This window comes from Chamaea fasciata, unplaced genomic scaffold, assembly GCF_029207755.1.
Source record: "Chamaea fasciata isolate MVZ Bird 193981 ecotype frontalis unplaced genomic scaffold, bChaFas1.0.hap1 SCAF_2, whole genome shotgun sequence".
Taxonomy (NCBI): domain Eukaryota; kingdom Metazoa; phylum Chordata; class Aves; order Passeriformes; family Sylviidae; genus Chamaea; species Chamaea fasciata.
Genome location: NW_027094087.1, coordinates 53,781,831 through 53,794,960, shown reverse-complemented (window position 1 = coordinate 53,794,960; position 13,130 = coordinate 53,781,831). Strand labels below are relative to the sequence as shown.

Below are 13,130 nucleotides of genomic sequence, written 5' to 3'. Positions count from 1 at the left end.
TAAATAATCCATTTTCATTGAATCTCTGTTAATAACCTTCCTGGAAGTGGCAAGGTTATTTTTCTGGGAGAGAGTAGTTTGACCCTGGCAGGAGAAGGGAGGTTGGAAGGTTGGAACCCACATCTCAACATCTCATGCCCTGGGCAAGTGCTCTTGTTAGGAGGAATTCTTATCCTTTGCTGTGAGTGAGTGAGTCCTCTGAAAGAAAAGTGCTCCATCTGTGGAAGTATTCAAGCTTGTGGGGGGATGGGGCTTTGAACCACCTGGTCTAGGCAAAGATGTCCCTGCCTCTGGTGAGGGTTTTGGAACTAGATGATCTTTAAAGTCCTTTTCAACCCAGACCACTCTGTAATAATGTATTTAGCCTCAGAAAAAGGCACTACACTGTAAACAGAAGCTTTGTACTGCAGTTCCTGATGAGATATCCATGCAATAGTATTTTGCATGGATAAATGGAGGTGGTAGAGGAAGCTCCAAGTAGTGTTGTGCAGCCTACAATGTCCTGCACACCCTTTGCTTGGGTCTCTGGGTTTTGCCAAACCTCCTCAGCTGTTGTCTGTGGTGGTTTAGTAGGTATGAGGTACCTGTTGTTGTGGAAGGATCACAAACGTCCTACTTCTGCTCACAAATATTCCCTTAAATTTCTCTGTATTTCTTGAATTCCTTGGGTTCTGATACAGTTTTTATGGTTGATTTAAACAGTTTAAATGTGGGCTGTTTCTCAAAGTCATCCTACTGCTGTCCATTTAAGCCTCTCTGCTTCTTCCCTTGTGCTGTGTGTACATATGCAGTCAGCAAATGAGGACAACTATTTGGTTTAAAACGAATCCTAACAAATACACAATCTGCAGTCATAGCTGTGCTAATGCCTAAAGCAAGGGATGAAGCAAGAAGTGTGGATATGTAACTTGGAGAAGTGCTTAAACGGATTTAAGCCAGTGGTGAAACTGTGCTGGAAGTGTTGTGGCAATGTTCAGCTTTGAGGCTTTCAAATCTGTATTGTTTTGACTCTTGGCCAGACATTAGCCTAGTGTTTGGCAGTGTGAGGCTTAAAAGCCTCAGCTAAGCTCACGAGTGAGATCTATGCTCCTGGTCTACTACCCTATAATTTTATTTCATATAAATGGAAATAATGGTATACTGGTATTTATAATGTAATAAAAGAGAGCCTAATTGATTTTCCCACAAAGGAGGATAAAGATGAGCAGTAATACAGACATAGTATGGATAGTCATGCTTTCTTATATAAGGTTCATAGGGGTGATAAAGGATGACAGCTTTCTAGGCAGATATCTGATCCAGAGCGCATTGAAGATGCTGTAAGTTTTCTTACTGATTTCAGGGTGTTGGATGCTTAGGACCAGTTGTCTTCACTCTTCCTTACTGGTTTTCATTTTCATTGTCTCAGGCCAACCAGTTTAGAGAGTTAGAAAATCACAGACAAATACATATGCTAGAGGTACCTTGTGTCACCCGCAGTAAAAATAGACAAAACAGAGTCAGGTTGAGATTGTCATTTGTGGGTGTAACCTCAGAAATGCATTAATTTGCAGCCTCTTATTTCCATGGAAGTAAATGATCAAACCTGTTCTGTTTTTGCTGTAGCTCAGTCATTGGTTTCTATGCCTCAGAGCAGCTATAGAAAAATGCCCACTGAATGACAAATAAAGAACCTGTTAGATACTTAAGAAAAAAAATACAGAAGTCTACAGAGCAGAATTCCTGCTGAAGTATCTTAGTTGAGGTGCCTTGTTTGAGCTTTTCTTAACAAGTCATTTATATGTAAGGCTTCTGGCTGCTGTTCTGCTGTGCTTGTGGGCACACTTTGGATTTTGGTTTCTCCATGAGTTTGACACCATTGTGTTTGTGATAAAGGCAGTGCAGCTGCCCAGATCCCACACTAACCAAAAGACAGCAGAGTACAAGTGCATTCAAATCAAAGTAACTCTTTTAAATTTGACAGCTGTTTCCATGTGTCCTTTGTTAATCTTTCTCTGAAGTATCAGGAGTGTATATGTAGATGCACAGAAAAACTTAAGTGTATACCTAAGTCAGTGTGAACATGGTCTGTTTCTTTACCAGAAGCAATGTGGTGAAATTTCAAGGTCAGCTTGTGTTTTTAAGTCTTCCTTTTATTCTTTATACTTCCTGAGGCAGGCAGGTTATCCTGATTAAAGTGCAACCTAAATCTATGAGAGTTATGACTTCTTAATCTCATGTGAAAGTATGTGAGAGGCAAGTTTAGGAGAAATGGCTGATCTCAGTTCAGTTGTTTTTTCTAGAGCAAATACGAGAAGCTGTAAAATTCAACAGAACTTGGAATTGCATTATTGTCTGTGTAATGTCTGACCTTTACACACTCTAGAGCTTGAGAGCTAAAGGGAAAAATTTGGGGGGGTTTCTATAAGCTCAGCACTTGAAAACCGCTTGTCAGGAGAAGAAATCTTCCCAGTCATCCCAACCTTCCTTCATTTGCTTACCCCACAGGAAGTAAAGAGTAACAAGTTCAGCGTGGTAATTTGTTACTTCAGTAAAACAGAGGTAAAATATTTTGATAAAGTCATGTGCAATGACAATTCATGAGGTGATCAAGATTTAAAATGAGTATATAATGCCTTTTAAAACACTGTTTGGTGAGTCCCTGTTCTGAAATTGCTAAGAGACATGCTACAACCAGATTGGTAGTAATAGCAGAGAGAGTTTGAAATGCTTTTGTTGGCAAACACTGGCAAAATGTAGAGTTTCTGCAGGAATATGTTTCAATGAAATTTCTTCCAAAAAGGCCAACTGAAGTAAAAGAGAAGTTTTAGGAAGCTGATTAAGCTTTCTTTAAATTTCAAGGAGAAAAACTGGGATCAAAAGACTTGAATTTTCTCAAATTAGGATGCAGAGCATAGCTGTTGCTTCAGAAACATTGAACTTGGGTTTTGCTTTGTTTACAAATGATCAAGAGTTTCTCACAATAAAAATGTGGAGCTTTGGTAGAAAAGCACATTGTTATTGAAGGATTTCATATTTTTCATTTGTGTTTTCTAGCAGGATATTTGTCATTTAATGAGATTGGGGAAACGTGTTTTGATCACTTAGTCAGTGAATGCACCTTATCACCTAAGTCAGTTTTACTGCTTTATTGATATGTATTCTCCCTGTATTGCCTAGTGTCATTGATTTATGGCTTCAGGGAGAGTCTCGTAAGTTCTTTTTATGTACATGGTGCAGTTTTTAATTATATGCTTATGTCATATAATTAAAAGGAGCAAAGGTTGCACAGAAGAAGGAGAGAGCAGAGGCCATGAAATTCTCTTGATTTTAAATCCACTCCCTACTCAAGAGGGAAAAAAACCAAGGGCATCAAAAGTCTTGACAGTCTTTGAAATCCTTTCTTTTGCAGTGTTGTCATTTTAAAAGGAGACTTGGCTTCCTCGTTACCTGCATGAAGGCCCAAGACCCACATGCCTGTGGCAAGATTTGGGTTTTTGGTCCCCAGCTGGGTGTGTGCTTCTGAGCATGGCTTTTGTAGAGCCTCTCTGAGGCGACTGGTTGCCCTCATGGTCTTGCACAAAGCCTCCAACCCAAGTTCTGGCTTCAGGTTCCACAGTGGGTGGGCAGAGGGGCTGCAGAGGGGATGCTGAGTATGGGTCCTTCACTGCACAGATATCTAGCACCAAGATTTCCTGTGAGGAGGGAGGTTTCTGACTTGGTGCTGCTCAAATGTGGAGGGGGAGTGGATCTGGTTTGTGGTGTTTCGGAAAAAAACCCAACCAAACATGATCTTTATCTTTTTATAGCTGTAGATTTTAAACCTTGAAGAAGAAGAAGAAGAAGATAAATGTTATCCAGTTCCCTGTGAATTCATCCAAATAGAAATGCACTTGGTTCGAACACCCTGCTGGAGCAGGGAGGTTGGACCCACTATGTTCCTTTCCAACCTTATCCATTCTGTGGTCCTCCAACACCCCACATGATTTCGCTCTAAATATCCAAGGGGGAAATGTTACAACTTCCAGTGTGTTTTTCCAGGGCCTGAGCTGCCCATCAGTGATCAGTCCTTATAAACGATTCTTGTGTGGCCATGAGAAAAGGCACTGAATATCACGTCTGACATTATTTTCTGAAAAATAGTACTGGCCTAGTTTGCAGAAATGTGAGCTCAAACTTCTTGCAGATGTTGATGTGGTCCAAGTGTGGTCTGCATTTACCACATCCACACACTTGCTTACATCTTAGATAAATAGTTTAGATTTTTTGCACCTTTTTATTGGTTTTGCCTTTCTTTGCTAACTAAGCTACATTTTTTGGTCTTACAAAAAAAAATTAAAGCAGGTATGTTGCATTGTTTTAAGGTTTATTTAGTCTTTTTTTTTTTAAGGATCCTAGAATAACTTCATGGATATTCCATATTTTAGTGTAAGAGACTTCTGACTCCCATCATTTGCTAAGGAATACTCTTACATTTGATAATAGTTACAGTTGTTTCTCTGCTTCAGATCTATGCAAAGCTAATGCTGACCTAGTAATTCTGCTAACATAGTTATTCTTGCATTGTTTCTCATATGGTTATACAAATTTACAGTTTGTAGTTATGGAGGCTAACTAATGCTGTAGATCAGTGAAATTACCCTTGAGATGAGTGGTGGGAAGTGAAGGAATAACCAGAGAAAAGCTGGTGTGGTAAGAAGATCAGTACTTTTTTTTTTTTTTAGTAGAAAGCTCTGTAGTATCTTTTACCCCTTTTGACAAGGACACGTAGTGACAGGTTAAGGGGAATGGCTTTAAACTTAAAAAGATAGGATTTAGATTAGACAGTAGTAGGAAATTCTTTACTGTGAGGGTGAGAGGCACTGGCACAGGTTGTTCAGAGAAGCTTTGAATATCCCATCCCTGGAAATGTTCAAGGCCAGGCTGAATGGGACTCTGAGAAATCTGGTCTAGTGGAAAGTGTCCCTGCCCATGGCAGGGAGTTGGACTAGATGACCTTTAAGGTCCCCTCCAACCCCAACTCATTCTGTGATCTGCCTCAGAATTAGCTGCAAAACTTGGAGAGAAAGCAAAGTGGAAAAACACTTAGTAATTGATAAAATAATAGATGTGTACAATTGCTATGAAGTGAGTATGAAACAGGTGTAACAAAAATACATATAGGTACCAGTGCTCTCCAAGTTTTTGTTTCAGGTCTGGTAAGTAATTAAAAAGTTTGGGGTGTTTTTACTGATTTTTATTCTATTTTGTATCACACTGTCAAATTTCAATTATTTATTTTCAGTTTGAGAAGAATGTAAGGGGTTTTATTTTTTTAATGAACTCTGAATAATAGCCCAAGACCTTTTTTGACATTCTCGTGTTAATTTGATTTCCAGTGCAGTCTTCCTTACCTCTATTATGCTGCATTTTGACTGATTGTTAAATAACTGCTTGTAAGGCAGAAATGCTTAATTGGAAATACCTTCTTAAATTCTGCCAACTGAGCACTCAGAAGCTCTGCATATGCTTCTGCTTCAAAAGCCAAGCACAGCAGAGTGGCTGCCAGGTCTTGTCTGCCTCAAGCTCATACCAAGGTATAGATCAATAGTCATACAAGTCATTGGCTTAAATTGAGATCAAAATTTCTCAAAGGCTGTGTTTCTGCCCAAAATGTTGTGACAGGGATAGTTTTGTTACAGCTTCAGGTTTTTCTTCTTTGTCATGTCTAATTTTCTTCATGTTGAAATGTTTTCCAGAATTGGTTGATAAATCCATCACATAAAAGGGTTTTCATGCTCATGTTGTCATCTTTTGTAACAAAACATGGATTTTTGTTTTTGGAATTCCAGTTTGTGCCATTTTTCTCTTTCAGATTATAGGAAGTACAATGCAAGATATTTATAGTCCTTTTTTTCCCTTTAAATATCACAAGCAGTCTGCTTTTTATGGTTTGAAGACATGTAACAATCCCCCCAGTACTAATACCTAGTATTAACTTTCCTGGGGTATTGCTCTTTCTGTGCATGCAGCTTAGTCACATCCTCTGCAGATTATCTGTTATATCTTTTTTTCTCAGTCCATAATTGGTTGGCTCCTTGGTTACATTACTAAAAGATACTCTTCTGCTCTTTCAAAAGCTGCTGTCTACAAAGTTTCCTGGCACACTTAGAGCTTTGAGGTTGATAAGAGAATTGTTTATGGTACATTGTACTTAAATTTGTCCAGCTAATGAGAAATTGGAAAGAACACAAAACCTGCAACTTATTCACAGGCTTTAACCCAAAGTCTCAGAGGCACTTCATTGTCATGTTTCCACTTGTACTTGTGAAAATATTTCCCAGAATCACTCTTAATTGTTGTTCTGGGGTCTGGGACTGCGTAAATGAAACAGATAGAAAATGTGGTGCGAAACTGTGACAATTTGATTGTTACAATAGTAATTCTATAAATAAATTGTCTTTACCAAGATAGGCATTTTGTGACCCAGAAGTTGCTCTGGAGAACGTAAGTGCTTGAGTGATATTTTGCTCCCCAGTGTAAGAATTTTTCCTGCATGGAAATAACTATAGAACTGTGTGATGTTAGTTAATATAATGATCCCTTAAAGCATTTCTCCTCTACTTCCTGTGCTGAAAATCTTTACACCCTGTAGTTTTTTCACAGTTTAAAGCCATTGCAAAAATTTTCAACCTCAAGGGGGTTTTTTTGTTGATATATTGTCATTTCCAACAGTCAAGTGGTTCACGTCAGGTGTGTTTTGGTTTATTGTACACAATTTCCTGTGTGGAAAGTGGTGGAAAACAGTTATTGATTCAGTTGTCCTTGAGACCTTTGGCTCTTGCACAAAAATTTTGAGATTTGTCCAAGAATTAGTCATATTGAAGTCTGGCTGCCCCAGTAGCTGGGTATTAAACTTGCTATTTTCTTCAGATACAGATTGTTTCTCCAGCAGCACTGCCAGTGCAGAACATGGATCCCTCTGGAAGATCCTCATAGCAATTGTTTTGGGGAAAAAAAAAAAGTGTGGCAAATGAGCCTGAAATTATTTTTTTGTGGACAATGTTAAGCCAAAAAAAAAAAAAAAAAAAAAGGCAAAAAAAAAAAAAAAAGCAAGGGTTAGTGTATTTTTGTAGTGCTTTGTGTACCTGCCTGTGCAGTTGTGTGAGTTGAGCAGAAAAACTGGTGGAGGAAGTGGTGCAAGAGCTGCAAACCGTGTAGTAGCAGCCTATCCAGGGTCATCCTGAGCAGTTTAAACAAAACAGTTGTATAAAAGCATAGTTCTGCTTGTAGACTGTCTTTCAAAATTCCTTTCAAAGTGATTCTTAAAAGTTAGTCTCACAGGCTTGGCAAACAGGAGCAGTCCGAATGACCCGGGTTTGTTTTTTCCCTTCGATATTCAACTGGTGATTGGTTGCAGAGCCACAAACCAGTAACTGTGTCAGAAGTTCCCTATTTGCCAAGCGTTATCACTGGTGTAATGTTTTTGAACATAACCAATAGTTTTAGTCACTGTGTTGACACAGAAGGTCTATCATCTTTATGTTAAAAAATGATTTCACAGAATTCCTTCAGCGTTGCTAGGAAGGGTATTCTCATGATGCTTTTGTACTGCTCTTAGACAGTGAGGTGGGTCCCATGGACCTTTGCTAAGAGATGCTCTAAATCATAGAGAATTGCTTAGTTGGCCATCATTGGGTAAAGAGTAATTTCAGGAGTGGAGGAGCTGAAAAGTATGGTTTTGATTATTCTGAAATAATGTCCAATTTCTAACAACATTTGTCAGGTCTTTCCAGAGACTTCTGAGGAAGAGTAGATTATTGCCAAATTGTGAGGAGAATGAATTTGCAACGTCATTTAAAGCAACAAAGTGTGAGATGTATATTCAGGCTGCGGCAGCCTGATTTTCCTTCTCTGGAGAGATTTGAACTCCTTTATCACTAGATAAAAAGAGATCCTCAAAAAGCTGGATGACTCTTAGATGCTTGAGATGAGTGGGATACGTATAGGACCTGTATTAGACATACACACACTGTAAGGAGTTAAAAGCAGATCTGTCAGTATTCTTAAATGAATTAAACTATTAACCCTGTAGTTTTGAATGTTTTTCTGTATAAATTTTGTAAGAACATCCCCCAGTATGAACATAATTTATATAACACAACTTGTATGAAATTAGGATGCAATCCTTAATTTTGTTGATTTTTTTTTCATGATCAATACTGTTTCAATTTAGACTGTGAAGTCTACTTTGGTTTAGCAGGTCTGAATTATTTCAGAATTTTGGTAACTAATTGTCACATGAAAGTTCTGAAAACACGGTTGCAAGCAAAAGCCAACTTTCTGGGCATGCAATTCTCCTTTGGAAAAGAGGGCTGGAAATAGCTTGTGCTGATTCAGTCCTTGCACTTCCATTCCAAAGCTGTCAGTTCTAAACTGGCTTTGTTTTGCTTTGCAAAATCACTGCCATTTTTTATGACTTTATGAAGAAAATGTCTTAACATTATGTGTTGTATTGACTGGTTTAAAAATTTGAAAACAAGCAAAAGAAAAAAAAAGCCCGAGGTAAAAAAAATCCCAAAAAGCAAAACACACACACACACCAAAAAAACCCAAACAAAACAAAAACCAAACAAACAACATGCAAGGGACCTTGTCATTGAGATAAATACATAATTAAGTGCTAAACACTGCATTAAAACTTAATGTGAACAGATAACTAAAACCTGAAAATATATTAGGAAGTTATTGCCAAGAACAAAAACATAAAGCATATAGAAAACAAAGACAAAACCAGGTATTTTTATTAGTGAACTACGAATAGCACTGTTTAGGGCTAAGCTGCTCAGGGCTTTTCCTCTGTGGTCAGTGGAGTACATCCAAACCCCAGGGTGGCTCTTCCCCATATGAAAAGGATTTCAGGGTTTTGTTAATCTTTTCATGGAAACCAAAGTCCAATTAAACATGTATTTGGGATAGAGCCAATACACAGATTGGGAAGCTGGGAAGCACCTGTGTGTCCTGTAGTTTGACTGTAGCCAAATAAAGAGTAGCAAATAAGAAATTCTGCCTGTTTTCTTCCATAAAAGGAGCTTTCGGGTGGGGAAAAATCACTGCAGATGCTTGTGATGGAGGCGTTGCTGCAGGGAAACTTCCTGCAAAGCCACTCTTAACAAAGCCCCACTTAATTCACAGAGTTTAGCCTTGGAGAGTTAGTTAGCCCTGGGTATTTTGAGAGGGAACTGCGTCGAATTTCAGTCTTATTCTTCATTCTGATGCCAGTGGCCTTTTGACCCTGAGAAATTTTAAGTCTTCATTGCTTTCTCACTTCTTGCACTAGTAAAATGGGCTTTCTGTAGCCATTACAGGGAAGTCTCAAATGGAAAGCAACATTTTGCTTAATTAGTGAAATTTATTCCGTGGGTACATCTAGTAACATTATTCACTTACTGAGCATTAAATTAAAGTTAAAGCTGCTAACTTCCTTTCATGTCAAAGAAATGCATTGGAGGTGACCTGTTCACCTTAAGTGCTGCTTAAAAGCTTTAAAAAGCAATATGAAATTTGTAAAAGATAGCGTGAATAACATCCCTTTAGAAATTAGTTCCTGATAAACTAAACTTCGATTAAGCTGGACCCTGGGGTTAAAGTTCTTTTGTGATTATTACTTAGAGGATTGGTAATTGCCTGGTTAACGATGTTGTATTTCTGTGATTTGAGTGTTGAATATCAAATTGTGGGACTGAAGCTGAAGTTTGCCCTGATAAGCTTGAAAACGCCCTGCAAGCTGCAGAATACACTTTGAGTTCATGGAATAGAAGTGTTTTTCATGTTTAAGTATAAAGAAAGGAGACATGGCTGTAATTAAACCCAGCAGTTTTACAGCATGGGGGGTGGTTGCACTTGAGAAAACCCATCTCTTTGTGTTTCTGCATTGTGGCACGCAGGATTTTTTTTGTGAGGCATCAGTCTTGTCAGTGCAGCACCTATTTCTCCAACTACGTGGCCATGCACTTGGAAAGGTACCTGTGAGAGTGGTAGGGATCCCTGGGGAAAGAGGAGAGGGAGCAGCACCTAATATCTGAGGGGACGGTGGAAATGGTGATCAACAAAACACCCACTTTAAATGTCACTGAAAGGCCTGAAAGTTAAATAACCTCTTTCTCTTCGTGCAGCCGCAGGTCTGACAAGTTTGTGTAGCCAGCATAGGCGACAAGGCTGTGGTTTGCCCAGGGACATGCACTGAATGGGGCTTTCTCTCACCCTGCCATTGCTGGTGCTGGCAGCTCTGCACTGCTGGGGCCAGCTGGCTTGCAGCTCCCTCTTTGTCTTGCCACCTTTTTAACCACAGCATCACTTAGTATTTGTGGGAACCAAAAGAGATGTATTGGGCTCACTGCATTTTGCTGTTCAAGCTCTATGGGTAGCTGTTTCTACACAAAGAATATCCTCTTGCTGAATGTAGGCCACCTGACTGATGGAAAGCAGCAGTCAGTTCCCTGCATTCCTGTCAGATAAAATTCCACGTGCCAATCAGGTTATGGAATAGGTTGTTGTCAGTAAATGCACGGCATCTCGTACTTTGTGTTCTGCTCCCAGCCTTTGTGTTGTGGCTGCCCTGTCTGTTCTTACTGCTTGTTCTGGCTCTGTGATGCTCTGCAGAGCAGACTTAAATCTGGGTTTGCTTTCTCTGTTAGCTTTCTGATGGTTTAGCTGACTCATGTGGAGGTTGACTGATTGTTGAGGCTGGCAGGTAGGAGTGGAAATGATGCAGAAATAGGCAGATCCCTTCCATGTGTAGCAAACTACTGTGTCCCCATAGCTTATCTAATGGAATCACACTTGGAATAGTGTGAGCAAAATTGGAACAGGGGTGAGAGAGGACCTGGAACTGCTGGTCTCAAGTGCTAACTCAAGAATAGTAACTTTGCTTCTCTTTCTAGACCTCATTCCCTTTTATTAACCCCTTTTCCTCCTTCATTAAAAACAATAATTTTCCAGTCATTAATCACTAAAATGTGATATGAATGAAGCAGGGTTCACTCTTAGTCAAGATATCTCAGCAGTGATTGCTCTGGGAAGGAAATTTGGATTCCTCAGTGCAAAGTGAAGTGATGGTGAGAATAATAAAAGAGAAAGAGGCCAAGTGGCCAAAAGAATGAGAAATGGAAGTCATGTGCCTCTGTTTCCAGCAAGGGCAGTGCTGAGAGACACAAGTAAGAAGTGCATGCACTCCTAAATGGAGGGAAAAATTATGCAAACCAGGCCAAGAGCTGAACTGGTTGAGAAATGATGAAGAATCAGCTATGTGGTTATGAATCAGTAACTGATGTTTTTTCTGCTATGGATGAAACAGCTCCAGTATTGCCAAATCATATCTTTAAAATTGCAGCGTGAAAAATTGTAAATCTCACCACTCTCATCTTATTACTCTGAATTTTTATTTGATGCACTTTAAAAATAAAGTGTTCTTTTTTTAGGAATAAGTCTAAACAAGGGGTGTCTTAATGCTAGTTTTAATTCTAGTAAATGTAGTCCAGTTTTACTAGGCTAATTCTTACTGCCTTAGCCGGGTGACGCTGCATGCTTTTCATGTATGCTGTGCTCCTGTTCATGGCTATAGATTTGTCATCTGTGCCAGTGCATTTTAATATTAAAAATGTGCATTTAGAAGATGAAACAGACCAGGAACCATCAGACAGTGCACTGCGTACGGAGCGGTGAGAGGACAAGTTTTACTGCTGTCTTTCGGGAAGATCATTTGATGCAAATGCTGCATGTCTGGTTTTGCCCTCTTCCCTCCTGAGTATTATGGACACTGCTTCCCCTGCCTCCCACTCTCAAGAAGGCACATGCTTGCTACTCAAATGTTCCTCTGTTCCTTCAGGAGTTCTGATGCTTCACTGCTGAGAGGCAACATTGTACTCAAGGATGAGTCTCCTGTTTAAAGAAAACAAAACAAACAGAAGCCATCAACCCTGTGCTTTCAAATTTATTTATAAATATGGTGTAAAAATATTTTCCCGTTTAGTCTTGCTGTCTCAGCATAATTCTACTCTGTGTGTGACAAGCAAGCAGGCTGAGATTTTGTTTCTGCAGGACTCGTGTTTTTTACTAACATCAGCAGAAGGGCTGATCTGGTTTCAGCCAGAACCTCTTCCATTCCACTTAGATTCTCTCTGAGTCACCTCCTACCTCAAGCTCTTAGTTTCAGACGTATTGAGCAGGGGACTTAGTTAAGGTACTGACAGTTAGCCTCAAATCAAAATAGGGTTTTCTTTGGGCCATGAGGGCAGAGACTTAATGTATCCGGAGTCACTCTAACTCTTTCCAGAGGTGGCTCTGGAACATGATACTGCAGAGACTAAACAGTCCCCAGTGCAGTTAAGTGACTCTGGTTTATATATTATCAAATGTAAAATACTGGGTAGATGTTGAAGCAGAAATGGATTGACAGTAGGTACAGCAGTAACTTTCAGTCAACAGTGGGCTGAGGTTTCCTTTAGCTGTTTTTGGGGGGTTGGGGGGGATTTTTTGTTTGTATTGTTCTGTGTTTTTTGAAGTGTGACCTTTTATGTGTTTTCTTTTATTGATTACTCTTCTTTTCAAAAATGGCTTTAATAGGCTTGAATAGTAAGGGACTCTAGAACACAACTAATACCACTGCCTTAAATCTGCAGTTAACCTATATTTAATGGACTGTTGTTGAAAAAGGAAAAAAGCGTTTGATGTATTTAAACGGTTAAAATTTATCTTGCAAAATATGGGTGTTCTGAAGTACTTCAAAGCTTTAATCTTCTGTCGAGGTTCACATTTTGGTGGTTGGTTTTAGAAAAGGAACAAAATTCATTCCGAGTGGTTGTCTATCGTTAGTGTAATGCAGGATCACATTACACTAAGAATCCTGTAATTTTTCCAGGGGTCGCCTCTGTTTGACCTTATCAAGCAGTCGAAAGAGCGGGAAGGCCAAACTGATCAGCCTGAACCCACTTCTTCTCTCAATACACCTCTCCAGCATAACCACACTGCTGCAGACCTGTAAGTGAATGCCTGAGGTCTAGGAAAATGTGAAGTGATATCACCCTTAATATTCAAAACCACCTGTATTCTGTTTTCCTACTTCTTAGGCTTGGTACTCAAGTTTTGTTAAACCATTGTATTTGCTGATATTT

The 13,130-nt window shown here is 39.3% G+C and overlaps 1 protein-coding gene across 1 annotated transcript in view; it reads left to right on the top strand.

Annotated features, from left to right (window-relative positions):
• The window catches only part of RB1 (RB transcriptional corepressor 1), a 71,435-nt gene that overhangs the window by 49,635 nt on the left and 8,670 nt on the right, over positions 1-13,130 (top strand). The window contains exon 18 of the mRNA XM_066176164.1: positions 12,878-12,996. Within this exon, the coding sequence (XP_066032261.1) occupies positions 12,878-12,996 (119 nt within the window). The remainder of the gene's footprint in view (positions 1-12,877; positions 12,997-13,130) is intronic.